Below are 27,917 nucleotides of genomic sequence, written 5' to 3'. Positions count from 1 at the left end.
GCTGATGTGAATAAGTCTTTAAGTCTGAGAAAGGCTTGCTCGATGTCCCAGACCCCAGAAGCCGAGCAAGCCTTTCTCAGACTTAAAGAAGGCTTTTTCCAAAAGTTGGAAAAGCCAAGTTGCTTTTGGGACTCTGATAAGGCCAATCCCTTGATTCGCTTGACATGTTCAGGGCTCATCTGTGTGCTACTGACTGAGAGTATGAGGCAAATAAAAGGTGGTGCTGGAGATGTGAAACTCGCATTTCTCAGCTTTCACCTTCAGGTGGCTCTGAAGCAGCCGCTGGAGGATGGCCCGGAAATAGTGAATGTGCTTCTCCAGGGAATGTGAGTAAATGAGTGTGTTGTCGAGTTACACAAAAACAAACCAGTTGAGAATATCACAGAGGGTGGTGTTAAAAAGGAAGTGGACCACCAGAGGTTAGAGTGCATGCTGCATGATGCTCCACTGGCTGATCCAGGTAGCTAAATAGATTGGGTTGTCTAGTTCACAGGCGGTGAACTCATCCTTTAACTCAGTGGTAAGACCTTGGTAAGGCGTTGCAAAGGGCCATCAAGTTCCAACTAGAAACTGCAGCCCCCATATGGAAGTCCACGGCTTAGTGACCGCACTGGGAAATTTCACACAGAGCCCGACCTGTGTCTTGCTGGGGTGTGGTGATGTCAAACACCTTGCAGAGCTAACTCGAAAAGGAATAATAGGAGATGCACACAGCAAATTGGCGTTCCCACTCACGAGCATTTGGCGATATGCAAGCTTTGCCGGACAGAAGGGAGATGACGTAGGCCAATTTTGCTCTTTCTGAGGTCTGAGGGGAAGAAGGTCGGCTGCAGCTTGACGACATGATGACAGATTGCATAAGAAAAGCTCGGCAGAGGTCTTGTTCTCCAGAGAAACGTTCAGGGTGGGGCAGGTTGGGTTTGTGAGCAGGGGGTGTGGGGGTCCTGTGTACTGCAGATAGCATTCATGGGCAGAGGAAGTCTGAGTCAAGGCTTTCAATTGAGCCTGGTGACTCTGGGAACCTGCTGGGTCCATGTCTGTCCACATTGTGCTGTCAAAGAGTGCACAGTGGAACCCAAATGCAGGACACCAAACAAAATTTAGTGAAATGGAGAACACAGTTCAATATACTCAATGTGCACAGTGTAAGTAGTCCTAATATCCAGAAACACATGGGGGCAGGGAAACAGAGCATAGCATGGTATACAGAGACCCTCAGAACAGGGGAATTCACAGAGCAGGAGATAAAGAAATACAAAGTTCACACTCTGTAATCCACAGAGCAAGATATAAAGTTCAGGAGCAACAAGACGAAGTCCACACACAATAATCCACAGAACAGTAGCAGCGAGATATAAATTCCATATATCTTGCTCCACATATCTCACAGTATTCCACGAAACAGGTGCTTACAAATCCAAAACACGGTCCAGGTAATCCAGTCCTCAGGCAGCAACGATAGCAGAGGGCAGAAAGTCAAGGAGAAACTCACACACAACTGGGTTGGAAGACAGGGTCAGCAACAGGAAAAGATGACAAGAAAGACTAGAGAGACCATTTGGTGATGAGCAATAATCGGCGGCGGCCAGCAGCACTGGAATGCTGAAAATGGCAGTTAATCTGTAAGTGCTTGATCCAAGATGGCCGAAGAACCAGAAGTGTTAGTAGTGCTGGAGAAACAAAAGATGGGTAGGAGCGGGACAGACATTAAAAACTATGCACAATTATATATTTGCACATGCAATATACCTCCTGTATTGAATATGCTAATGATAATTAAACTCCAGAAATACATTAAAGGTGTGTGGGTTTTAACCTGGGTATGGGCTTTGAAATGGTTTTCCACAAGTGTGAACCTATAAGATGGCAGAAATTTGTATTATACACAGTTTCAGCTTGCTGTCGTGGTAAATAACTGCTTATTTTTCTAATGACCAAGTTAGACAGTATCCAAGCATAAAACGGTGAGAATGACGATAAGTTTAAATCTTTATTTAAGGGCCCAAGATTGGTTCACTTTTAGTCCAGAGACAATTACATGGCCACCCATAAAAACTAAGCTACCACTTCCCAAGGCACTTATTCCAGTTTGATATCTTTCTTGTAAGTTAGTGTAAGTAATTTATGAGAATATTAATTCATTATTCTGTGAAAAGACAAGCACTCTGAACTTCAGCCCATGTTACACTTGTTCAATCACGTATCAAAATTGAGTATATCCATGGTTACCTACGACCTCTCTGGATAGGATAAGATAAGATAAGATAAGATATACCTTTATTCGTCCCACAATGGGGAAATGTCTCTGTTTCAGCAGCAAACAGTAAGAAAATGCAAATATATAAAAAGAATAGAGACATATAATATACAGTATATACAAAACAAAATGTAGAAAAAGAGACCACGAGTAGTAGTTACACTAAAAGACATATTGCACGTTTTTCAAAATTTCTGTTATTGCACATGTTTAGAATACTTTGTTATTGTTATTATTACAGTTAAACAGTAATCCAGTGTGTAATTATGGTGACTGGTTCACTGGGAGCAGCTTTGATTGTAAAGTCTCAATTTTAAACTACCTTGCAATAAGAGTATTTCTAACAATTACTTCTTTCTTTCTTTCTTTCTTTCTTTCTTTCTTTCTTTCTTTCTTTCTTTCAGATTACTGGGTATCTAAATATCAGAATCAGAATCTGGTTTATTGGCCAAGTGTGTTTACACACACAATGAATTTGGTTCCAGCTGTTTGCGACTCTCAAAAGTACAGATATAATTAACACCATACTATACAAGACAAGACGATACAGACTATACGAGACAAAATAGACGATTAAATCTGAATACAGAATAAATGACTGATCAGTTATGTACATAAAGTGTGAGAAGTGCACTGTAGTGCAAATAACAATATGGTGCAATATTATGCTTTTTGTACAATATGCATCAGTAGTAGTTGTGTATAACATATACAGATGATGTGATGACTGACAGTTCTGATAATGCAGTACCGGATTTCTGTAAAGTTGCAAATGAAACCACTCATCTTTTCACTGTAATCACACACTGAAATACATTTTTACATACACAACCGGTAATAGAGGGGTTTTCCAGTGGCTGCACTGGTCCAGAGAGTGTGATTGTCCCTGCAGGGCGCATGATGTCTTTCATTAGTCTCAATGCAGGGGGAGGGGAAGCGCAAGTGCAGAGGAGAAGAGAGGGGTTTTAACGATCAACCAGGAGACACACAAATAGCATGCAAATGGAGAAAAACGAGTAAGTATCAAATGCAAATATTACATTAAAACACGTCGGTATTTTCCTTCTTACAGCAGGATCACCGTTCTGCTTGTTTGTGTGTGAATAAAACAGGTCTTTGGATTTTCTGTTGTTCATGAGAGCAGATCAGTTTTCCTGCGTAAGATAACGCAGGCTCTCGGTAACAAAGCTAGCCTAGCTTTCTCTCCCTTTTCACGTGTGTTTCACGTGAGAAACGGGGGTCGAAATGCAATAAAAACGAGCTTGGCTACTTACAGGTTGGCCTTGTGTTTTGATTATAGTGGACCGAGGCTTATTATGGTCGTTTATGTTATTATTTATCTATTTTTGCTAGCTAAACTAAAACTAGCCGCATATCATTACGGCTTTATGACATGTCCGTAGCAGAGTAATTACATTTTCACGCGTCCTAACACGTTTACGGCTGGTGCAAACGTTAGGACAAGTCGTTTTACTGGCGTTTTCATTGAATTGCAGTGTTCATGTAGCAGAGCTGAAAACAATCGTAGCGTTTGTCTGAACCTTTCAGCTCGGAGTCGGTGAGACCCAGCAGACGGGAATGAATTACCCTTTAAACTGGTGCAGTTTTTAAAATGAACTGCACACAGAAATTAGTCTACAGATATATTATCTATGAGATATTATTAAATGTCACAAGTTAATGATGGTTTATGTGATTGTCTGCTTTGTCTGTGTACAGTCTGTGTCTTAGAGTCTGTGTCTCTGTCTCTGTGTACATTCTGTGGTCTGTCTCTCTGTGTACAGTCTGTGGTCTGTGTCTCTGTCTCTGTGTACAGTCTGTGTCTCTGTCTCTGTGTACAGTCTGTGGTCTGTGTCTCTGTCTCTGTGTACAGTCTGTGTCTCTGTCTCTGTGTACAGTCTGTGGTCTGTGTCTCTGTCTCTGTGTACAGTCTGTGTCTCTGTCTCTGTGTACAGTCTGTGGTCTGTGTCTCTGTCTCTGTGTACAGTCTGTGTCTCTGTCTCTGTGTACAGTCTGTGTCTCTGTCTCTGTGTACAGTCTGTGTCTCTGTCTCTGTGTACAGTCTGTGTCTGTGTCTCTGTGTACAGTCTGTGTCTCTGTCTCTGTGTACAGTCTGTGGTCTGTGTCTCTGTCTCTGTGTACAGTCTGTGTCTCTGTCTCTGTGTACAGTCTGTGTCTCTGTCTCTGTGTACAGTCTGTGTCTCTGTCTCTGTGTACAGTCTGTGTCTCTGTCTCTGTGTACAGTCTGTGGTCTGTGTCTCTGTCTCTGTGTACAGTCTGTGTCTCTGTCTCTGTGTACAGTCTGTGGTCTGTGTCTCTGTCTCTGTGTACAGTCTGTGTCTCTGTCTCTGTGTACAGTCTGTGGTCTGTGTCTCTGTCTCTGTGTACAGTCTGTGTCTGTGTCTCTGTGTACAGTCTGTGTCTCTGTCTCTGTGTACAGTCTGTGGTCTGTGTCTCTGTCTCTGTGTACAGTCTGTGTCTCTGTCTCTGTGTACAGTCTGTGTCTCTGTCTCTGTGTACAGTCTGTGTCTCTGTCTCTGTGTACAGTCTGTGTCTCTGTCTCTGTGTACAGTCTGTGGTCTGTGTCTCTGTCTCTGTGTACAGTCTGTGTCTCTGTCTCTGTGTACAGTCTGTGGTCTGTGTCTCTGTCTCTGTGTACAGTCTGTGTCTCTGTCTCTGTGTACAGTCTGTGGTCTGTGTCTCTGTCTCTGTGTACAGTCTGTGTCTCTGTCTCTGTGTACAGTCTGTGTCTCTGTCTCTGTGTACAGTCTGTGTCTCTGTCTCTGTGTACAGTCTGTGTCTGTGTCTCTGTGTACAGTCTGTGTCTCTGTCTCTGTGTACAGTCTGTGGTCTGTGTCTCTGTCTCTGTGTACAGTCTGTGTCTCTGTCTCTGTGTACAGTCTGTGTCTCTGTCTCTGTGTACAGTCTGTGTCTCTGTCTCTGTGTACAGTCTGTGTCTCTGTCTCTGTGTACAGTCTGTGTCTCTGTCTCTGTGTACAGTCTGTGGTCTGTGTCTCTGTCTCTGTGTACAGTCTGTGTCTCTGTCTCTGTGTACAGTCTGTGTCTCTGTCTCTCTGTGTACAGTCTGTGGTCTGTGTCTCTGTGTACAGTCTGTGTTTCTGTGTGCAGTCTGTGGTCTGTTGGTCTGTGTCTCTCTCTACAGTCTGTGGTCCCTCTCTCTCTCTCTCTCTCTCTCTCTCTCTCTCTCTCTCTCTCTCTCTCTCTCTCTCTCTCTCTCTCTCTCTCTCTCTCTCTCTCTCTCTCTCTCTCTCTCTCTCTCTCTCTCTCTCTCTCTCTCTCTCTCTCTCTCTCTCTCTCTCTGCAGTTCCCAGACCTTGACACAGACTAAGAAGTGTTTTAGTGAGATGTGTAAATAACAAACCTTTGATTGCGTTGTGCCCCAAACATGGTTACTAATGAAATAGTAACATAATGCCACACCAGACCTGGAGATTGTAAAAGTAAATGTGCTGGAAGAAAGTGAACAAAATGTCTTCAAAAAAAGTGAACAAAACAGCTTCATCTCTTCAGGACGATGTAAAAAAGCAGAATGCGGTCCATGACCCAAAATAGACACAACTTGTTTCTTTTTTTAGCAGAGGTGAGGAAGAGGAGGAAGAGCACAGGAGAGAGGCGGGTCGGTTGTTTAGTTTGTGGTAGGCTTATTATTATAATAATTATTATTGTTATTATTATATCCCCATTTCATGCTGCACGTCTGGCAAGCTTGAGAACACCAGGCATGACATCTTCATTTGATCAGTCATACTCAATATTTATGTAACTTCATACTGTGTTTGCATTCAACCAAAAAGGAAGTGAAGGGCGCACACACACACACACATCTGTGAAGACATAATGATAAAATGTGCTAATTAACATAACCTATTTGTTTTTAAATGATACTTAAATGTATACATTATACTTATGTATTACTTATACATTTAATCCCCATAAGGACACACACACACATTGTACAAACAAAGCTTGGCTTTGTGTTAAATGTGGTGAGTCCTGCCTTCTGACAGCTGCATGGGAAAAAAAGGCCAAGACAGTGTCAGTGCTCATACTTGCTTGATAGACAGCTTGTGTGGAAAGACAGGTGCAAAGCTTCAGCTTGTGTACCTGGATGCACAATTTTCCATTTTTCCATGTTGGAAAAGGTTTCCAAGACCTGTTTGGTACATTCAGTATATTCATCTTGTTTAGATCTCGTCATTTTGTCCATGTCATATACATGTCATAACACGCACCAATAACTGAATCAATATTGGGTTGATACAATACGAATTTTAGTAAATAATTATAATAATTATAATTTCTTTTCTTTGAGTACATGTTATCAAATGTGTTTGGAAACACATTTCAGTTCCACAGTTAGATATGATTATGATACGAGAGATATGATTACTTAAGCGTCCCGATGGTAAGAGTGGGGATTTAAATATCTAGTCTTGACATTTTTCAAAGTTTAAAAGGTTTCTGTAAAATTCATTGGAAAGGAAAAAAAAAACCTAGTCAAGTTGAATGAGCACAGTAACTGATATGAGTATCAACCCTTATAAACAGTATCAGTGCATTGTGAAAATCATTCATAACAGTCATTAGGTGTATTAGGTGTATCAGACTTTGGGCCTGGTGTGAAACTGGCTTATCTAGCTAGGCTACGATCACTGCATGTGACTGGTTGTTTTTGCTTTTGTCAGTGGTCTGAAAAATAACCCCACGCATTTTCATCTATTATTGATTTTTGTACCAAAACCTTAATCGCTATTTTTTTCTATTGTGGTGTTGATTGAAATGGTTTGCATAAGATTTGTCCTATTTTTCCTGTCAGTCCCGCTGGTAAGAAGTTCCGAAGCAAGCCTCAGCTGGTGCGTTACCTTGGCAACTCCATGGACCTCAGCTCGTTCGATTTCCGCACAGGCAAGATGCTCATGAGTAAACTGAACAAGAACAGACAGCGGCTTCGCTACGATACTAACAGTCAAACAAAGGTGAGGGCAGAATAATCCCTGAATGTATAAACTGCTGCTGAACACAAATCCCACGGTTACACGTTACCTTGCTTACATGTGCCAGATGTTTTTCCCATCAATTAAAATGAATAATAATAATAATAATAATAATAATTACTGTGATGATAAACAAATTAATTATGTCTATGTTCATAAAAGGTGAACATAGAGAGGTATTGCAGTGTCATGGGTTTGCTTTGCGCTCTCCAGTTGCTTCCACCTGCTAATAAAATGCCTGGAGGTTATTTGACTTATCTAAATGTTTTTTTGTTTTGTTTTTATTAATAATGTTGGGGACAATGTCTTATATTACTCCAAAAACTTCCACAAGTGTTTAATTTAGTTGAGATCCAGTGACTGCTAAGGTCATAGCATATTATTTACATAATTTTCATCCTCTGCAAACCATTCAGTTAGCCTTTATGCCCTGTTTATGGAGACTTCATCATTTTGGAAAGGACCACTCCTACAGGATATTTTAATCCTGAAGGGAGTATCATTATCCTATCCTATCAGACAGAATAACTTTGTATTGATTTCCAGTCTCTCTTTCCTCTAAGGGGACAAGTGGATTCAAACCATGCCAGCAAAATGCCCCAGACTAATTTATCCTTTAATTTGTCTCCTTTAATAATTACTTGTTATCCAAGTCTTTATACAAAATACTCTATTTATTCACAACTATTTCAAGCTGACTGCTTTTTAAGGCCGATGTGTCTGTCCCAAACAACCCTGCAGTGTTTGTATGTGAAACTTTCATAGCCGTGTCATGATGTTTATCCTATATTGTGTGTCCTATAGGGAAAACCAGACCTGAATACATCTCTCCCAGTCCGACAGACAGCATCTATCTTCAAACAGCCCGTCACAAAAGTCACTAACCATCCAAGCAACAAAGTCAAAACAGACCCACAGAAAGCTGTAGACCAGCCAAGACAGGTACACACAAGCAAGGTTAAATATAAAAAAATTCAAATATGCTTTATTAGAGAACATTGATTATTTAGCTCATGTATTCTGTGACCAATTTTGAAGGTATTGACATCCTTTATCAGAATAAACATAAATATTTGGGTAATTACACAAAATCTTCATCTAAAGAATTGGACAAACTGGAGACCTTTTTTCTAACAAAATCATTCAATGAAAAAATCTAGATTCCTAGATTCACATATTATTCTCTTCTAACTACAAACCATCACCTATTAATCTATAAGGAGAATATCTGAAGAGTATCTGAAAAACACATGCTTCTTGAAAAAGGGAACCGTTGACCATTTCCTGTTTTGTGTAACCATAAGACTGCAGACATAAGTATGGAATAAACGATTTGTTTTTCATGGATGACAATATGTTTCATTTATAATGCTTGCTTCTGTTTATGACCTTTTGCTGGTATTTATAAACTGTGGCAATAATTCTGGCGCTGATTTACATCGGTGTGTTTTTAGCCTGTATCTTATCCTTATTGAATGGCCTGATTTTTATCCTGCAGTTGTTTTGGGAGAAGAAGCTGAGTGGTCTTAATGCTTATGACATTGCTGAGGAGTTGGTGAAAACCATGGATCTACCTAAAGGTCTACAGGGTGTGACAGTTAAAAACACTTCTTACATTGAAAATGTTATTTTTTGCAAGGAAAACTAATATTTATGAAATGAAACTGTTAACATATATTATATATTATTACTATATAATAGCCAGCACGACTAAAGTGAGGTGGCGTTGTTCCCCTGCAGGAGTAGGACCTGGCTGCACGGATAAAACCTTGCTGTCTGCGATTGCTAGCGCCTTGCACACCAGCTCTTCTCCCATCACAGGCCAGCTGTCAGCAGCTGTGGAGAAGAACCCTGGAGTTTGGCTGAACACAGCCCAGCCGCTCTGCAAGGCTTTCATTGTTACAGATGAGGACATCAGGTGAGGCTCATACTGCCTAGGAGTTACTCCATATATGGTGGATTTTTGTCCCCATTTACACCAAGCATTGCAATGCTGTCTGCAACCGGATATCAGTATCTGAGTAATTAGTGATCCAGTCCTTCACTTTTGTATTAATAACTGCATGATGATGTATAATATAAGCAGGGGCTTTTTCACTAATGGCTGCCTGATTTAACCACAAAGGTGATCTGATCACACTGTGATTGAAATATTGATGTGTATATTTACACACACATATTTTCAACCTGGTCAAATCCTGTCTGATAATGATTGTGTCAGGATAAAGTAACGTTAGAACATGTTGTAACTGGGACATTTGTTTACATGTACTTAAACATTAAAGTTGAGCTTGTCTTAACAAGTAGAATGTTCAGTATGATGCTTGCTGTACTATTTAATGATGATGTTTTGTGCATGTAATGTTTTTGGGAAATTTAAGAAAGCTCTGTGTTTCACGTAAATAAAAGTATTTTGCTTTTAGACAAAATTTTAGACATGCTTAGAAATGGTTCACATATTGGCCCATGCCATCACCTTGAAAAATATATTTTTTTTAAATACACAAAATATCTGTATCTGCCAAGGGTATGTAAAGGAAATGAATATTTTTAAAACATTACCTTTTTACTCTCATATGAATTTTTAAAAAAAAAAATCATTTATAATGCCCTTAGAAAATGAATATGTGATTTCACTTTTGTCATCCTAAAACAACTTAAGTAATGTGTAGGAACCCTATATATGGACGCTTTTTATCCTCATTATGAAATAATTGCCTTTGTATGAATTTCACAAATTGTTCTGTGTTCTTTGCTATTTTAGGAAACAGGAGGAGCTGGTGTACAACGTGCGGAAGCGTCTGGAGGAGGCTCTCATGGCTGACATGTTGGCTCATGTAGAGGAGGCTTCAAGTGTGGAAGAGGCGATTAAGGATGAGGGAAATTGCCATGATGACAAGGAGGAAGTATAGCGAAGGTGAGGACACATGCAACTCTCTCACTGATGGACGCAAAGTCTGGAAGAACCGAGAACAATAGAAACTGAGAGATCCTGGATTCTGAATGCTGAATGTTCCAGGAATGGACAATGACATACTTCATTTGGGAAATAAACACCAGACAAACATTTGTGTAATTATGTCCCAAGCAGGTGGCTGTTTCCATATAATTTAACAAGAATTTGGCACTATGAAACAGGCAATGTAAAAAAGTTCATTAGTGCTCTCAAACAGCAGCAGTCTGTCTTTCTCATCGTCCTCGGATGAATTATGTTGCTGTGACAGCTAGCAAATAACAACAATATCTTAGAGTGATATGTTACCACTACTGTATATTTACTGTAAAGTTACAGCACTTGAAAGTATTAATAGCCTGCATTTCCTGTTATAGTTATATGAATACCATTTTGAATACAACTTATCAAATATGTTTTTTTATTATATATTATTAATGACAAGTGTTTGGATGTACTGTTAAAACCATTTATTAAGAAATTGCATCTTTAAATAAAGCACTGCATTATTGGGATAGATAACTGCTGCTCAATCCCCTTTTTTTTTAGGGCAGCAATGCATGTGTGAAACTACCTGCATACAGGCCTATCAACTCAACCATCTAACAAGGACCAGAACTCCTCGCTCCTTCAGATCAGCTCAACTTCTTTACCAAGTTGCTTTATTCCTGCTATGAAGGACGGACACTAATCTAAACCCACTGGTTGGGATTTCTTTCCAGAACTGTCAGTTTGGATTTTAGTCTTTGTTTGAGTTTATTTCTGTTAGATTTTATTTCTGTTTTATTTTTTATGTGTAAAAGAACAAACTATTTGGGAATTCCAGAGCTGAAAGTGGCACTTCTATGTGTTTGGGTTGTGTCTGGGGGAGTGTTGTGACAATCGGGTCAAACTCAAATCTGCCTGATTAATTAAGCATGGGGAGCTTATCTTAGCTGATAACTATTCCTTTAAAGATGCAGGATAGTGGGACGGTAAAAATGGATTGCAATTAGTGTTGTACAATATAGAGCACTGTTGAAGGAACCACATGGAACATGTTAATCTTGGATGTTTGGTACGTTTATTCTCCACAGTAAAATTTTTGTACTATGCTCGAAATCACATCCCTCATATTCCTAAATTTTGGTCTCTCAATGGTCGAATAATCTACAAATTCAGTATTGGTTACAGAGATGATGATGAGTTCAGTATGTAGTTATTTTTAATTGACTCAAGAATGAATCATATGTTGTATCATAAACTGCCACAAAGTTTTTGTACATTTGTAAGCTTACATTGGTGTATTGACCTCAATAAGTTCATAAATGTTTATCTTTGGCACAATAGTATAGAAATGAAACAAATCGCACCACAGACCTTCATTTGTGTTTCATCAGTCTGCGGTGTTCATTCATATGACTAATGTCGGATCATTCGTTGTTCACATTATTCACAATGTACTGGATTTAAATCTGAATCCAAATGTGAATGCTGACTCTATATAGTACTGCAAAAAAAATAAAAACAATAATTGTTTTTCTGAATGAACGCACATTGCTAAGTTGAAATTACATGTCTAATGTTTTTTTAATGTTAATTCTATGGTTTAAACATGTACATCAACTGTTGGATTTCTTTGACATTTTACAGAGTAAAGTGTTTCTGTATGTTTGATGAGTGACTGGCTTTCATTTGTCATTTTAACAGTGAAACCGAAATGCATTATGATGCATTATATTAACCCAAATAAGCTCCTTAAATGGTAATTATTGCACCTGTGCTTGTTTGGCAGCAGTAATGAAACCTTACTGTCCCTCTTGGTGTCCACGTGAAGATTAACCGTTAACTTGCCATTAAAGTTATGATGCCTTCGTTCCATGCCAGAGCAAAGGGCACAGGGCCTGAGCCTCTGAGGGAGAGGGACAAAGAGAGGAAGTGGTGTTGCTATCACTGTTGTAGTGAATAGCTTTTATTATTAATTTTATTTTTATTTGTAAAATATTTTCACATTCCTCCTTGACCTACTGCTTCCAAATAACTGAATAATATGGCATCTCCTGAACTCTACACTAAGGTAAGGATGGAAATCTGGTTGACATAGAGGTACTGGATGTAAGTCTTCATGAGATGGTAAAAGATTTCTTTCCAAAATAATTTTCTCTTAAAATCCTAGAATGAATTTGTAGCTCAGGGGAAAACCATTCTTGTGTTTTTTTTTATGTTCACTGGGTGTTTTAAGATGAAGAGCCACAAGATTGGAGAGGAATGAATGGCTGGTGTTAATGTTTAATGCATAAGAATCTAATTTGTGCTGATGCTGAAGAAATGCTGTTCCTGGGTTTGGTTGTGTGCTGTTAAGAATGATAGTGTCAACCTTTCTTTCCTTAGAGAAATCATCCTGGCAGATGTTTTAACTGAATATTCACTGTTCAAATCTATTCTCCAAACATCCAGTTGCTTAGATGCTACTACCTCTTATATACAAAATGCATAGAATGAGTAATTTATCATTTTACATTAAGTTGTGATGTAATCAAAGGAGAAGAATGTGATGTTATACTGACTGTCACCCACTCTATTCTAAAGGGATCGTGTGTGTGGGTGCCGGATTCTGAAGAGGTGTGGGTGTGTGCTCAGCTCGAACAGGACTACCAACCTGGAGAACAGCAACTCACACTAAAGCTCAGCGATGGCACAGTGAGACACATACGCACACATTCATATACCTCTTTCACTAATTATATAATCCAGTACAACACTAATAGCAAACAATTTATCAAAAGCTATGGCTTCTTTGTTGAAAAAAAAAAGAGCAAACATATTCCTTTCTTGAACAATAGATAATAATACTCAGACCAGTCTACTGCTGCTGTGGCAAATATTGTCCCTTTAACTTTCAACATACAGTACACTATAATAGTCTCTGATCCTGCAGGTACACCGTTTTTACAGTTTAGTAAAGGCAGCTTTATGAGTCATGTCACGCTGTCAGTAGTCTCCATAACTACCACATTTTACAACGTTGTTTCAACCGTAACATTATTAACTGTATTGAAAAATATAAAATAAATATAACCAGTTGAAATACCTCAGACAAACATTAGTGAGATATCTGAAAATTATTTTAAAATAAATGATTAAATGATGCAAAATTACAAGAGATATAAAAATGTACATAGTGTCCATGATTGCACAGTGGTAGTGTTGCTGCCTCAAAACTTTAGGGTTCCCAGTTTAATACAGAGGTTGGATTATGGAGCATATTCTCCCCGTGTCCATGTTTATTTATGTAGTATTAGGTGAAATAACCAGATCGGAACTTTGTAAGTATGTGTGTTGCTTGGGGGAGTTCAATAAAAGAGGAGGATTAATCACACGTGAAGCATCTGTCCTGTGTCCATTAATAAGCCTCCAGATATTAATTCCATGTGCACAAAACAACAATTTCCTCTGAGTTCTCCACATCTCAACTGACTCTATTAACCTGATCTAGTTGGATCATTTTGTATATATCCTCCTGGAATGACTGTAAACTCATCTCCAGCTGTGGGCTCATAGAATTTCCTTTAATCCCACTAGCGATTACCCTTGTTTTTCACGTTTAGCAGATGCAGTACCCAGTGATGCCTCCTGCTGGTCTGCCCCCTCTTGGAAACCCAGATATACTGGAGGGTGAAAACAACCTAACAGCTCTCACCTTCCTGCATGAGCCTGCCGTGCTACACAACCTACGTGTGCGGTTCCTCCACTACAACAGCATCTACACCTACTGTGGTGCGTGACCAGTTTACACACATACTCACACACACACACACACACACACGCACACACACACACACACACACACACACACACACAAATTACATCCCAATTCAGAAACCTTTGAAGTGTGAATGTTTAAAACAGTTCAAAATCCCTGACTAATATTAAGTCCTCATTCCGGTTTTCTCTCAAAGGTTAAATATTCATATGTTTTGCTGCTGATTACCTCAATATAAAAAGAAGAAAATGACTTTTCATTTAATATCTCTCTGTCAAATTTAATGTCCTGCAGGAGAGATCAAATCTCCTGTGACCGTTGATATAACCACTATATAACCTCCTCAACAACATTTGTCAGATACAACAGAACCATTGAGAGTCATTATATCGCCTGCTAAATTAATCTTCAAAATGATTAATACATGTCTTTAACAGATGCCTGAAATTATTCCTTGAAGTCTTGCACTTCATAATGCTGGGGAATCACAGTTAGTAATTTGTGTTCATAATGGTTACATAATGGATAGCAAACCTCTTTTACAGTCTCAGCTATATGTTCTGCTATAAAAGGGGCTAAAGTTCACTGTAAATTCCAATTCCATCAAATGATTCACTGTTTCTTAAAGTAGTTTAAAAATATTTTTATAGAACTAGACCAGACCTCCAGAAAGTAAAAGTTGTAACTCAGTTCTGTGTCTTTGAGGGTGTACACACTCAAGTGTCCCTCCCTGCAGAATCCTACCTCACGAAAGAACAACTGAAGCATCAACTCTTTTATTTCCTTCGCACTCTGTCTCATTTAGGCATTGTGTTAGTTGCCCTGAACCCATATGAACAGCTGCCCATCTATGGAGAAGAGGTGATTGATGCATACAACGGGCAGGACATGGCTGATATGGATCCTCATATTTTCTCCATAGCAGAGGACGCCTATCGTACCATGATCAGGTCAGTAGTAATTGTGGGACTGCAGGTATTAATCATACAGTATGAAATAATAATAATAATAAAAAGGATTCTGCCAGGTGCACATTTTTCATCATGCTCATTTTATTGTCTTTATAGAAACATCTATAATGGCTGAATAATTTGTATTACCAGGGCAGTAGCTGTAACATAGATCTGGAATCTAGAATTGCCATGATTGGTTATCTGCATTTTGCACACAAGTGCCTCAAAACTTTGGAATCTTAAATGTGAAAGTGTGGACAAAGTGGACAAAGCCAGTTTACTATTATTTCTGTAGAAACATTTTATTCCTGTTCACTTAATGTGTGTCACCACACAGTAGTGTACTGAGTGTAAAATATTTTTTTTACGTGAAGAGAGGAGAAAAACCAGTCCATTATCATTAGTGGTGAGTCAGGATCTGGAAAAACTGTGTCTGCCAAGTTCACCATGCGATACTTTGCTGTGGTTGGAGGAGCAGCTCAGCAGACCAGTGTAGAGGAAAAAGTCTTGGCCTCCAATCCCATCATGGAGGTAGTGGGGCAGACTTTTGTCTCGTGTTCTTTTATATTAATGAACATTTAGTGGAATTTTAGAGAGTATTAAAATCTACAATATTTTGTGTTAAAGGCCATTGGGAACGCTAAAACTACTCGAAATGATAACAGCAGCAGATTTGGGAAGTATATTGAGATTGGCTTTGGATCTAAAGGAGATATAATTGGAGCGAACATGAGGACCTACCTCTTGGAGAAATCTAGAGTTGTTTTTCAGGTACCTTAAATTTTGCTAAAATCATGTGTACTACTGATATCTCCTCATTTTTATGGTTCATAATAAATTATATTAATTTTTATTCCTTGTGTGTTTTAGGCCCCAGAGGAAAGGAACTATCACATTTTCTACCAGCTCTGTGCCTCCAGAGACCTACCAGAACTGAGGCCACTCAAACTAAGTAAGCTATAAATGTCTGTCAGAAGCAATAAAATCCTGTATGCATGCACAGATTAGATTTTGACCAGAATATCTGAATCTCTTGTTCCTAGAAGCTGCAGAGGATTTTCGATACACTAACCAAGGACAAGATATAAACATTTTAGGTACAGATGATGCCGTGGAGCTGGAGCACACTCGAAATGCTTTGACTGTTTTGGGTAAGAAGTGCATGCATAACACACTGATTTGAACTGTTTTCATGTGTGATCTGATGTAATGTTGGTTCACCTCTGCAGGAGTTTCACTTGACCAGCAGATGGAGTTCTTTCAGATTTTGGCAGCTGTCCTCCATCTTGGAAATATTAATATCCAATCCAGTGGCAGAGGCGAACGTAGCTACATTAATGTGCGGGCATTATATAAATGTTATTTAACAGTGTTCTAGCCATGTATATAAATAATATTTCTAAAATGTATATCCTTAGATACAGTGTTTGTGTGTGTGTGTGTGTGTGTGTGTGTGTGTGTGTGTGTGTGTGTGTGTGTGTGTGTGTGTATGTGTGTGTGTGTGGTGTGTGTGTGTGTTGCCAGGAAGATGACCGATCTTTGGTGATCTTTTCCAAACTAATGGGGGTTGAAAGAACTCAGATGGCCCACTGGTTGTGCCATCAGCGTCTAGCTGTAGGTAGGGAGCTACTGGTAAAGCCTATGTCAGCCCAGAAGGCTAATGAGGCACGGGATGCTCTGGCTAAACATGTTTATGGGCAGCTGTTCACCTGGACTGTTCAAAGGCTGAACTCAGCTCTAAGGTCACACAGAGAGCAGCCTAAGACTTTTATAGGAGTGCTGGACATCTATGGGTGCGTTGGGAAATATAGGATAGTTTTACTCATGTGCAGTCCTTGATCTTTGCTGATTATTATGTAAGTAAGAAGTCCCTCTTTTTTTTTACAGGTTTGAGACCTTTGACAGAAACAGCTTTGAACAATTCTGCATTAATTATGCCAATGAGAAACTTCAGCAACAGTTCACCCGGGTAACAATTCTGGACAAATGCCTAAAAATTGCCTTGTCGGGAGAGTTTGTTGAATTCATAGAATGTATTAATACATTTGTAATAGGGTTTTTTTTTTAGATTTATTTTTAATACTTTTTATTATGGTTGTGTAAAGGGAATAATGATAGATAATGGAAAAAAGCAGCATAAGAACATTTCACAATCACATTTCATCTCTTTTTCCCTAGACTATATTCCACTGCTGATATATGTTTGTGTTTGTTAGTATTAGCTGTCTCTTGCATTATTATTATTATTATTATTATTATTATTATTATTATTATTATTATTATTATTATTCTTTTTGCAGCATGTGTTCCAGCTGGAGCAGGAGGAGTACGAGCGAGAGGAGCTACCCTGGAACCGTATTGAGTTCAGTGATAACCAGCCATGCATCACCCTCATTGAGGGCTCTCTGGGTCTTCTGGACCTACTGGATGAGGAATGCCGTGTAAGTTGTCCTAAATAAGTGTTCCAGGTCTCATCTTTAGAGTCCAGTCTTCATCCAGTCTAGATATGGGGTCGATTAAAAGAGGTCAAAAAAGGAGATGACAGTCTATGGTTTATGGAACCCCCTATTTTTTGTGTGATTCAGCAGTTTTTTTGCTTTCTCATACATCTATGTATATATGTATATAAATATGGTAATTTTAACCATGATTAACAATATGGCATCACACAAACAAGCTTTGCTGAAATCTGGTATTATTCTGATACCAGATTCCTAAAGGCTCAGATGAAAACTGGGCACAAAAACTCTATGACCAGCACTTGAATCAAAGCCCCAACTTCAGTAAACCGCGCATGTCCAATGCTACCTTTATTGTGCTCCACTTCGCTGACATGGTTAGTCACATCAATTACAAATTTTATTCTCTGTTTTTGTTTTACTGTGTTTAAATGCATATCTTTATATTTCTCTTTCAGGTTCAGTATGAATGTGAAGGGTTTTTAGATAAGAATCGTGACACAATATTTGAGGAACCTATTAATATAATGCGAGCCAGTCAGGTACAGATACTTTGCTTCTTCTACACCCTTTTGAAAAAGTGAAACCTGAAAAATAATCTAAGAACATACCCTGTCTCTTTAGTTGGAGTTTGTTGCTGAATTGTTTAATCAAGGGTCAGCTGGGGGCCCTCTCTCTGCCTCTGTACCTGCGAGTGTGCATTCAGGAAAAAGAGCTCACCGTGAGCACAGACTGACCGTGGCTTTCCAGTTCCGCCAGTCTCTGCAGCTCCTGATGGACACCCTGAACAGCACCACCCCACATTACGTCCGCTGCATCAAACCCAACGACCTCAAACAGCCTTTCCTGTATGTATGCAGGGGTCTCTGGTTTAAAAATGTAACTGCTATGAGTACTGTTTTGAACAATCTGTCTCTCTCTGTCTCAGGTTTGATCCTAAAAGAGCAGTACAGCAGCTGCGAGCCTGTGGTGTGCTGGAGACAATCCGAATCAGTGCTGCAGGCTACCCATCCAGGCAAAGTCTAAACTCTCATATGCAGCTAATTGTGTAAACAAGCTGAAGTAGAAGGTCACAACTAAATTGTGTAAAACATGAAAGTGGAAATGCATAGTTAGAGAAAATAATAACTCTCCTTATAAACCTTATAAAATGTTTTTTTATGGTTAAATCGAGTCATTTGATTAATTTGAGTCAACACGTCAAAATTTAAACCACCATGTCAATCCACTCATTTAGTCAAAACCTGTTTTTTTTGTTTTGTTTTTTTCTCCAGGTGGACATATGAGGACTTCTTCAATCGCTATAGAGTTCTCCTCCAAGTCTTTTCTGTTCAGGAAGATTTGCGGATATCCTGCAGAAAGAAAATTCCTGCCCTTATCCCTGAACCTGAGCAGTATTGCTTTGGCAAGACAAAAATATTCTTTCGGCCAGGTCAGGTGGCTTTGCTGGAGAAGCTGAGGGCTGAGAGGCTACGGATAGCAGGGGTAAAGATCCAGAGCTGGATGCGAGGCTGGATCCAGCACCGACGCTACCTGCAGCTACGGTCGGCAACTTTGATTCTGCAAAGATACACCCGGGGAGCTCTGGCACGCAGGTGACTGTTTTAACTGACAATCTTTCACCTAAGACAAGCTGATTCTAGTTTTAGTGCTAAAATGACAGAACCAGTGATGTCACAGGCATCTCATGCAGGTGCAGCTCATGTCATTGTCATGAACATGATTAACAGTGTGAACAGTGTGCTGGGTTTTGAAACTTTTTGATGTGAAAAAAGGCTAAATTAAATATTATTAACATAAAACATGAATCCAAAAGGAAATAATTGTTTTACCTGGTTTATTCAACTAAATACAAGCTTTAAGCTTTTTATGCTACTGCTAACGCAACATTCTGTGAGTAGCTAAGCAAGAACTAACTAGCTTATTGCAATAAAAACATGTATCTGTTAAACAGCAGTTGCAAATTTGCTGTTAGCATATTTTGCTTTGTTTTCAAAAACACTTACATCTGACTGATGGAAATGTGAGACACTTCTCTAAACTGTTCTTTAGTTTTGTCTTCACTTCATTGTTTTGCTTTAATATTGTTTGTTAATGTGATGCTCTCTGATGTTAGATTGGCTTGGACTCTGAGGTACACACGGGCAACACTGGTCATTCAGAAGACATGCCGTATGGTAATAGTAAGACACCGCTTCCTTACTGCCAGAAAGGCCGCAATAACTATCCAGGCCTTTGCCAGGGGCATGCAGGCTCGCCGTGACTACAGACTGGTAACTTCTTTGTAAATCTTGAGAGACCGCCATTAAATATGTGATTAGATATGAATTTGTTTATGTTGAGCTTATGATCTATTCCATGTGTACGTTTGCATAATAAATTTGAAGTGGTGTATCTTTAATGCTGCGGCTGTAGGTATTGATGGAGAAGGCAGCAGTTTGTCTGCAGACGTGGGTGCGCTGCTGGCTTGCTCGGCGTTGGTTTAGGCGCATTAGAGCTGCGGTGGTGCTGATGCAGTGCTGTGTACGAAGGAGAGCTGCATGTATGGAGTTACGGAAGCTGCGAGCAGAGGCTCGCTCTGTAGAGAAATACAGAGAGCTCAACAAGGGCATGGAGGTCAAACTCATGCAACTTCAGCTGCGTGTTGACCAGCAGGTGAGGGAGGAGAAGATTTTTGAAACACTGGTTTTAAAATTATTGTCAACCTTATTTTCACTTTAAATTTATTAGAACATTGTTATTGTAACCTATTTCTCTGTTGATTTGAACGTCTTATTAAGTCATTTTCTTAAAATGGTCTGTCTATTGCCAAGATTTAAGCTCTTAACATAGGCAACGAATTTCAAGGCTAAAAGCGCTGATACGTAAAGAGATCTTTATTCCCTTCTCATTATACTGTACATGCTAAAGGCTCAGTCCAAAGGTCATAACAATTCTCTGTATGTGTTTGATGCATCTTAGGCCAGAGAAAGTGCATCTCTTCGTGAATCTCTCCGTGCTGAACGCGAGTCACACAATACAGAGGTGGAACAGCTGCGCTCAACTCTGCTCAAACTCCAGCAGCAGCTCCAGGAGCAAAGCCAAGCTGTTCCCTTTTTCAACGCCAAACAGGAGGAGGAGCAGCGGAGAGCTGAGGAGAGAGCAGCTCAGGAGATTCGCAGGCTCACACAGGTCTGTGTCCCCACTATATCTCAGCACCTGCCAAGAGTCTGTGGAGAACTGTTTATCCTCAGTAATGTACAGTTCATGTTGCATGTTTCTCTCCTTATGTTGAATGTATGTTGTTTTGCTGTTTTAACTTTTTCCTGTAGGAGATGGAAGTTTTGAAAGTAGAGAGGGACTCTTTGCTAAAGGAAAGAGATGCTCTATCCACTCGTATATGTGAGCAGCAGAAAATTCAAGAAGGTAACTAGTGGCCTAGTTTTACACTCCTTAACCTGTTTTTTGTTTTGACTGACAAGCACACAGGCCATGTTTCCTACCCTGGAAATGAAAGACAACTTTGCTTTGTGTGTGTGTTTCTGTGTGTGTGTGTGTGTGTGTATGTTTGTGTGTATGTGTGTGTTAGAGAGCAGCCAGCAATTGGTCTCACAGGCAGGTGAAGCGATACAGGTGGAGCTGGAAGAAGAGAGGAGGAGATATCAGGGCTTGCTGAGGGAGTTTACTCGCTTAGAGCAGAGATACGACAACCTGAGAGACATGAGCATGCTCCCTACTACTGAGGTACTGTTTCTACAGACAGTTGGGAAGAGAACTAATTCTGCTGCAGTGTTGTTTCTCTTCTGAGATGTCTAGGTTGTTGTCTAGGATGTTGCTTGTCTAGGTGAAATTTACCTAGTGTAGGAAAAACTTGATATGAGATTCATACTGTCCATTATTTTTTGTATGGAAGCTGATTTACATGCATGTCTCTGTACAGCTGCAGCGTTGGTCTGGACACAAAAGGACCGATTCCACTCAGAGTATTTCTGTGGACCCTGTTTCTCCCATCTCTCCATCCTTTGGCAGCTACCCTGACTTTTCCTCTTATGAGGAGAGCAGGAGGATCAGTGTCACCTCAACTTGTGACAGGAGGCTCAGCAGCACAGAAGGACCTTTGGTGAGACCAGGCACCACTCTCAGAATCATGTTTTTATTTAATTAATTTGTCCAGTCAAGCACATCAAGCTTGTCATGATCCTGGATATCAGATTTATTTAAATTATTTACACCTGTTATATATAATTTGTCAACCATTCTCAGACCAGTTTATGCTGCTGGTGTCAGATATTAGGTGTTTCTGTGGGTTTAATTACTGTGTACATTTACTAGCCATATTATTAGATACACCTACTTTGTTGGTCCACCTGTTTTCAGTATAAATATCGTTGAGATCCTCCTCTGTTGTTCTTCATCAGTGTCCGTTTCTGACCACAGCATCACTGTTCATTTTTTCACTTCAATTTATTTTTAAAGCACTTTTAACAAATACAGTTTTATAGAAATCTAAATAGAAGTCTAAATTTGCCATTATTAAGCAAGCCAGAGGTGAAGATGGCAAGGAAGAAAGCTTGAAATAAAACCTGTCCTCTTCTGGGTGACGCTGGATGTTCGCTGGATATTATTTACATGTATTTTGTCTCCAGACACTTGTATCCAAATTGTCTTAAAATTGAAAAAGAAAAAAACATGCCCAAAGGCCTTGGGCTTTGTAGAATCACATGGAAATTTTTTTTTCCATATTTTCCAAATATTTCATGATGATTTAGAACAGAAAATAAATAGAACCGAATAGTATCTTAACAGCAGTGACCCTGTGATAATCTCATTAAACTATTTCCCATAGATTAGGATACATTATGTAAACTGGCCAACAAAGTGCACCTATATGGTAGGTTTAACTGATAAAATGGCAAATGTTCAGACTCATTTTAACCTAGCGCATGACTGAATTGCTTTTATACTGTACTGTATTGGATGTAGAATGCATTAATGGAAGAATTTGGAGTGGCAAAGGACACAGGAGGAAAAATGCAAGGAGAAGATCTTCACCATGCTTACAATGCTATCAGTGTGGCAAACAAGTCAGTTTTGTCTCTCTCAATATTTATCTTATTGAATGTTGAATACTTCAAATAATACAAAGATGTTATTTTTATTATTTTTAAATTACTGTGATGCAAATAAATATAAATATTTAATATTTATTTGTAAAATGAAATTTTTGTTGAGTCGCTATTGGTTAAAACAAAATAATTATTACCTATTTTCAGCCACTTTTCATTGCTGATAATAATTTGCCTGCTTTTTAATTGTTGTGTGGAGAATCACAGGTATAAAACTTACTTACATCTGCACATTTGAAACATAAATCTTTGCAGATTCTGTACTGATAGCACACATAACATAATTACACATCAATATTCTGTTTCTCTAATCTTATTTCTAGCCATTCAAACATCAGAGCGCATCACATTAACAAACAATTACTTATATATATATGTATGTATATATATATATATATATATATATATATATATATATATATATATATATATATATACACAACATGCTTGGTTTTTATTTCACCGCAAGTTGTATATTGTATAAAACGGTGTACATGACAAATAAAATCTTGAATATTGAATTGTGTATAATATATACACATAGAATGTATTAAAGGACTTGGGTGTGTGTGGAGTGTGATAGCAGTGTTACGTGTTGCTACAGGTTTCTGGAGAAGCAGCTGCTGGCTCAAAGAGCTGAGCACGAGCAGGAGAAAACTGCACTTATTCAGCAGCTCCAGGAAGCCCAAACTAGAAATGCTCCGGTTAACCAAGAGCAGAAGGTGATCATCTGCATCAACTTCACTCACAGCTTCTCTTCTTTAGCATCTATCTGCAGTGAAGCTGGCTCTTCTTCACTAAACCCTATTGTTAGTTTTAGCTTGATGACTATATGTTTGTGTTTAGGAGCTAATGGAGCAGCTGGAAGTTCAGGAACAGGATTGCTGTAGAATGAGGAGGGAACTAAAGGAGCTGAAACATACAGTGACACTCAGAAGAATTCTTTCATTTGCAGGTCTGTCAGATATAAAAGAAAGACACATATACACACAAAATACACAGATTAAATGTGACAGTATAATTCTCCTCAGGTCCAACCATGTCTACAAGTCAGAATACTGTGAATTCACCACAACACACAAGCTTGGCTCTGACTGGACTTCTGGAGTGTAGGAAGAGAGATGAGAGCAAACTGATAAAAAATCTAATTACAGGTACATACCCAACACACTCAGACACCAATCACAGTCTGTTTGCAGTATGGTTCCTACATTACATACATGCCTGAATTCTTTGAGCCTGATGCTAATTTTAAGAAGCGAAAATGACTGCTGAAGTAAGTTAAATCTTTAGTCCCCCCCCAAACTCACAAATACTGCTGCTTCTGTATGACACAACTGTTTAAGGTTACACCCTATCATCCAAAAACTGTGAGCTGTAACTATAGTAAACTGTCTTTAAACACTTCAGTGTCTATAACTGCTGTGCTGTGTCTGATACTTCAAAATAGTATTACACTTACCACTTACAAATACAGTTTTCTTTTAGAACATTTCAAAGGACTGTATAACCTTAATCGTGATAAATGATATGTTGGTTGGACCCTGAAAGCACACATACACACACACACACACATACAATACAATATCAATATAACTACCTTTATGTCATGACTAAATGTCTCAGTGTAGTATTGTGTTTTTTCTGTAGATGTACGAGTGGATGTGGCTCTGTCTCTGGCACCGGGACTAGCAGCAAAACTCCTCTTCTTGTGCGTGCGTCAGGCAGACTGCAGCAGGGACGAGGCTCGAGCCCGAGGCCTCTGTACTATCACAGTGACTGCCATTAAAGCAGCCCTAATAGTAAAAGCCACAAACACACTTTGCCAAAAATTAGTTTGGTTACGCACCCCCCCAGATATCTGAAATTCTTTATAGTTCTGATATTAGCATGGAAACCTCATAAATATTATTAACTGATATTAAGCTGTGATGCTGATGGCTTTGTAGGATTTCTTTATCTTTGTCTTACTTTCTATCAAACGGTCATATTTATTACTTCAACTAGGATCAGTTCTAACAGTATATGTTTTTGGACTATTTTTGAGAGAGTTCTTATGTGGGATGTCATTCAAGGTATGAGGTCATACAGATGATGATGCAGCAGTAATATATGCAGATTTATGTAGACTTTATTTTTGTTTCTTGCTTTAGAAGCACAGGGGTGATTTGGACATGATGGCGCTGTGGCTGAAGAACACTTACCTACTTAAAGACCTGCTTACCCAGCATTCACTCACACAGGTCCCAGCTGCTCACTGTTTCCATGTGCTAACTATTTCAGTCTAAGCAATTTCTGCCAGCATTAATAGCAGTAATACAGTGCATGACAAAGCAAAGATTTTCAACTAACACTCTAGTAGTTCTGCAACCTAAACTTTATCTACTGTGTAGATCAAGAACAGCAATTCTGAAATATGTCCTAGTGCTGAGAGGGAAGCACTCTTTTGCTCAAAACAACCTTATAATTCAAACTTTAGAACCACATTATATAATGCAAATCCAAAGCTACAATATTTATACTCTAATACATATCTGTACCAACAACTGCCCTCAGTTGTCCAGTGAGTTTCATAGTATTTGTGGTATTAATTGGTTTTATTATGTTTCTTTTAATGCAAGGTCAAGGTTTAAAAATACTTTTCTGTGGTAATTGTTTGTAAGTTACACATGCAGAGCATACTTCTCTACAGCTAATTTATAATTATTGTTATGGGAGGAAATGTTAGACTGTCTTAAATGTTGAGCTATTAAACACGAAATGATTTTTGTGGCTGAATAGGGTACAGGGAGAACAGAGGATGTGCTTCCTCTGCAGGTCGAGCTAAAGGAGCAGGTACGAATGCTCAGTGATGTGTGTATTCAGGCGTACCAGCAGCTTGTCTTCATCTCTGAGAGCCGTCTGCAGCCCATCATTGGTACAGTTCTCTCATTATATCGCCTCACTGTTGCATATAGAACTTTTATTTTGGTTGTCTCATAGACAGTGCTATCACAGGAACATGTAAACATAAGGGGGTGTGTTGTTATAGGAAAATGTGTTACTGGTACCACCTCAAGTTGATATTTTTCAGTTACAGCACATCCTAGTCTTTTTTTATTGTATACTACAACAATATGATGATGCTATTTTTAAAATGATAAGTAAATGAAAAATCATATTGAGAAAGAGAAGCGAAACAAGTTAATTATTGTGATCACTTATTATTATAGCAGTCATTCTATAATCAGTCTTCTTTTCTCTCTTGATGGTAATAAATCCTAAAGTCTGTCCCAAGGCAGAAAATTGGAGACTCTTTCCATACATGTTATATTAAAAACTATGTACATTTTATCACTTTGGAATAATTTTAAATAATAAATAATGAGTGATGGGAATGAAAGAATAACAGAATTACTGCTGTTATTCTGAGGCTTTTTGAACTAGCGTTTTGTTTCAATTTGCTTCAGTCCCAGCAATGTTAGAGAGTGAGACCATCCCAGGCCTGTCTGGAGCTGTGGTAAAGCTGGCCACCTCTCGTAAGTGTGTGGGTCCAGACCCACGGTATGCAGGCTCTCTGGATGGGATCAGCATGGCGACTGTCCTGAGGGAGCTGGGAGCTCTGCACACTGCAATGGTGCGACAGGAGCTTCCCTCAGCACTGCTCGAACAAGCTTTCCGCCAGCTCACACACCTGCTCGCTGCCTGCTCGCTCAACAGCCTGATACTGCGCAAAGACATGTGCTGCTGGAACCGTGGCCTGCTGATTCGGTCAGCAATATTTAATGCTGAAAATCCATAAAACAGACTAGAGCTAAAATTGTAAAAAGTTATAGAGTATAAAAACATATTATCATAACAGCTTCAGACACAAACACTGTTAACACAGGAAGTGTCATCTCAAACAAAAAAGATTGACATAAGTGTTTGAGAACTGCATAAGTAGTTCACATACTAGTATATATTATACATATAGATTTGATTATAACAGTTTTAGTGTTCATCATTGCTTCCCAATTCTTTTTTCACTGTTTCTACTTTCTCAGCTATAATGTGAGTTTGCTGGAGGAGTGGCTGAGGAGTCGTGGACTGCAGACAAAGGGAGCTTCAGCCTCACTGGAGCCCCTCATCCAGGCAGCACAGCTACTCCAAATGAGCAAGAAATCAGAGGCTGACGCACAGGCCATAGTTAACACCTGCAATACTCTGTCCAGCCAGCAGGTGGTGTACCAGGATTAAATTTAATGCTCCTGTAAAGACGTATATGTATAAATGTGCTGTATGCTAATAGTAATATTTTGTTTCGCAGGTTGTGAAGCTTTTATCACAATACACCCCACAGAGTGATGCTGAAGAGAGAGTCACACTCCGTTTTATTCGCATTGTTCAGGTAAAAATATTCAGCAAACAAGCTGAATAAACCATGAATGAATGAATGGAGTGCATGCTTATTGGAGAATGATAAGTTTGTATATATATATATATATACATATATATATATATATATATATATATATGTGTGTGTGTGTGTGTGTGTGTGTGTGTGTGTGTGTGTGTGTATACTGTATATACAATGTATACAATGATGTTTGTGTGTGTGTATATATATATATATATATATATATATATATATATATATATATATATATAAACGCACACACACACACACACACACACACACACACACATATATATATATATATATATATATATATATATATATATATATATATATATACACAAACATTGTATATATTGTATATACAGTATATATGAATATATATGAATGGATGAAGAGTGCATGCTCATTGGAGAATGATGTTTGTGAACGGGGTTCACCAGGGCCTGTTGAAGGGGCGTGCGGATGGAAACCCCGCAGCACTACTGCTGGACATCAGGAGTTTTTTCCCCGTCACCTTCCCGCACACACCGCCTTCACCAATCAGCGCCGAGCAGCTGCACATCCCGGAAGCTCTCAAGATCAACTTCCTGCGTAGAGTCTGAAGGAAGACAACTCGGACACCACGTGCACTTCACACATATTCGTGTAGCCCTCATCTAATGTTTACATTCAGATATATTTGGGATAATCGATTTATAATTTTTTTTTTTATATAGATATTTTTGTTGTACGACTATTGATTTTGTTGTCATATTATTGTACGTGCCAGTGATCACTAATTGTGGAATATAATAATAATAATAATAATAATAATAATAATAATAATAATAAACAACAACAACAATAATAATAACAAAGGCAAATTATTTTATAACCATTTATTTCATATATTTATGACCATTTATTAAGTAGAAACACAGCAAAAATGCTATTAGTTTCACTTTCTTCCCCAATAAGAACAATAATAGTTAGAAAAACAGAAATTATAAACTTCTGTGTATAAAAAAAAAAGCCTCTCATGCTAGTACTCTGTATCACTACACATCAGCAAT

General features: G+C 38.8%; 2 protein-coding genes across 7 annotated transcripts; both read left to right on the top strand.

Moving 5' to 3' along the window:
* Window positions 1–3,092: 3,092 nt before the first annotated feature.
* On the top strand, window positions 3,093–11,779 carry mbd3b (methyl-CpG binding domain protein 3b). 4 transcript variants are annotated; one of them, XM_060864761.1, is made up of 8 exons: window positions 3,093–3,273; window positions 5,854–5,913; window positions 7,095–7,254; window positions 8,077–8,214; window positions 8,771–8,852; window positions 9,013–9,190; window positions 10,037–10,189; window positions 10,775–11,779. In XM_060864761.1, the coding sequence occupies exons 1-7, from the start codon at window positions 3,254–3,256 to the stop codon at window positions 10,182–10,184; spliced, it is 786 nt and encodes a 261-aa protein (XP_060720744.1). In that variant the 5' UTR covers window positions 3,093–3,253; the 3' UTR covers window positions 10,185–10,189; window positions 10,775–11,779. The 4 variants fall into 4 exon arrangements, with proteins under 4 accessions (XP_060720744.1, XP_060720738.1, XP_060720731.1 ...); XM_060864755.1 differs by having other exon boundaries at window positions 3,095–3,273; window positions 5,857–5,913; window positions 8,771–8,861; window positions 10,775–11,778; XM_060864748.1 differs by having other exon boundaries at window positions 3,096–3,273; window positions 8,771–8,861; window positions 10,775–11,778.
* A 337-nt stretch (window positions 11,780–12,116) lies between these two features.
* si:dkey-110c1.10 (unconventional myosin-Vb) lies at window positions 12,117–27,791 on the top strand. Of its 3 annotated transcripts, none has more exons than XM_060880592.1 (34): window positions 12,117–12,281; window positions 12,794–12,904; window positions 13,816–13,981; window positions 14,773–14,917; window positions 15,295–15,451; window positions 15,548–15,691; window positions 15,791–15,872; window positions 15,964–16,071; window positions 16,150–16,259; window positions 16,445–16,713; window positions 16,808–16,889; window positions 17,221–17,361; window positions 17,631–17,756; window positions 17,838–17,921; window positions 18,004–18,227; window positions 18,308–18,394; window positions 18,654–18,974; window positions 19,496–19,652; window positions 19,795–20,034; window positions 20,341–20,550; window positions 20,691–20,784; window positions 20,948–21,102; window positions 21,299–21,478; window positions 22,342–22,442; window positions 23,089–23,206; window positions 23,331–23,439; window positions 23,516–23,638; window positions 24,135–24,286; window positions 24,638–24,727; window positions 25,266–25,401; window positions 25,934–26,234; window positions 26,510–26,684; window positions 26,773–26,853; window positions 27,306–27,791. In XM_060880592.1, exons 1-34 carry the CDS (start codon window positions 12,255–12,257, stop codon window positions 27,465–27,467), a joined length of 4,968 nt encoding a protein of 1,655 aa, XP_060736575.1. In that variant the 5' UTR covers window positions 12,117–12,254; the 3' UTR covers window positions 27,468–27,791. The 3 variants fall into 3 exon arrangements, with proteins under 3 accessions (XP_060736575.1, XP_060736586.1, XP_060736566.1); XM_060880603.1 differs by having other exon boundaries at window positions 13,813–13,981; window positions 17,233–17,361; XM_060880583.1 differs by having other exon boundaries at window positions 13,813–13,981.
* The last annotated feature ends 126 nt before the right edge of the window (window positions 27,792–27,917 follow it).

The sequence above is a fragment of the Tachysurus vachellii genome, chromosome 1, assembly GCF_030014155.1.
Source record: "Tachysurus vachellii isolate PV-2020 chromosome 1, HZAU_Pvac_v1, whole genome shotgun sequence".
Classification (NCBI taxonomy): domain Eukaryota; kingdom Metazoa; phylum Chordata; class Actinopteri; order Siluriformes; family Bagridae; genus Tachysurus; species Tachysurus vachellii.
Note: the sequence above shows the minus strand (reverse complement) of the source record. Positions and strands in the feature narration are given on the sequence as shown.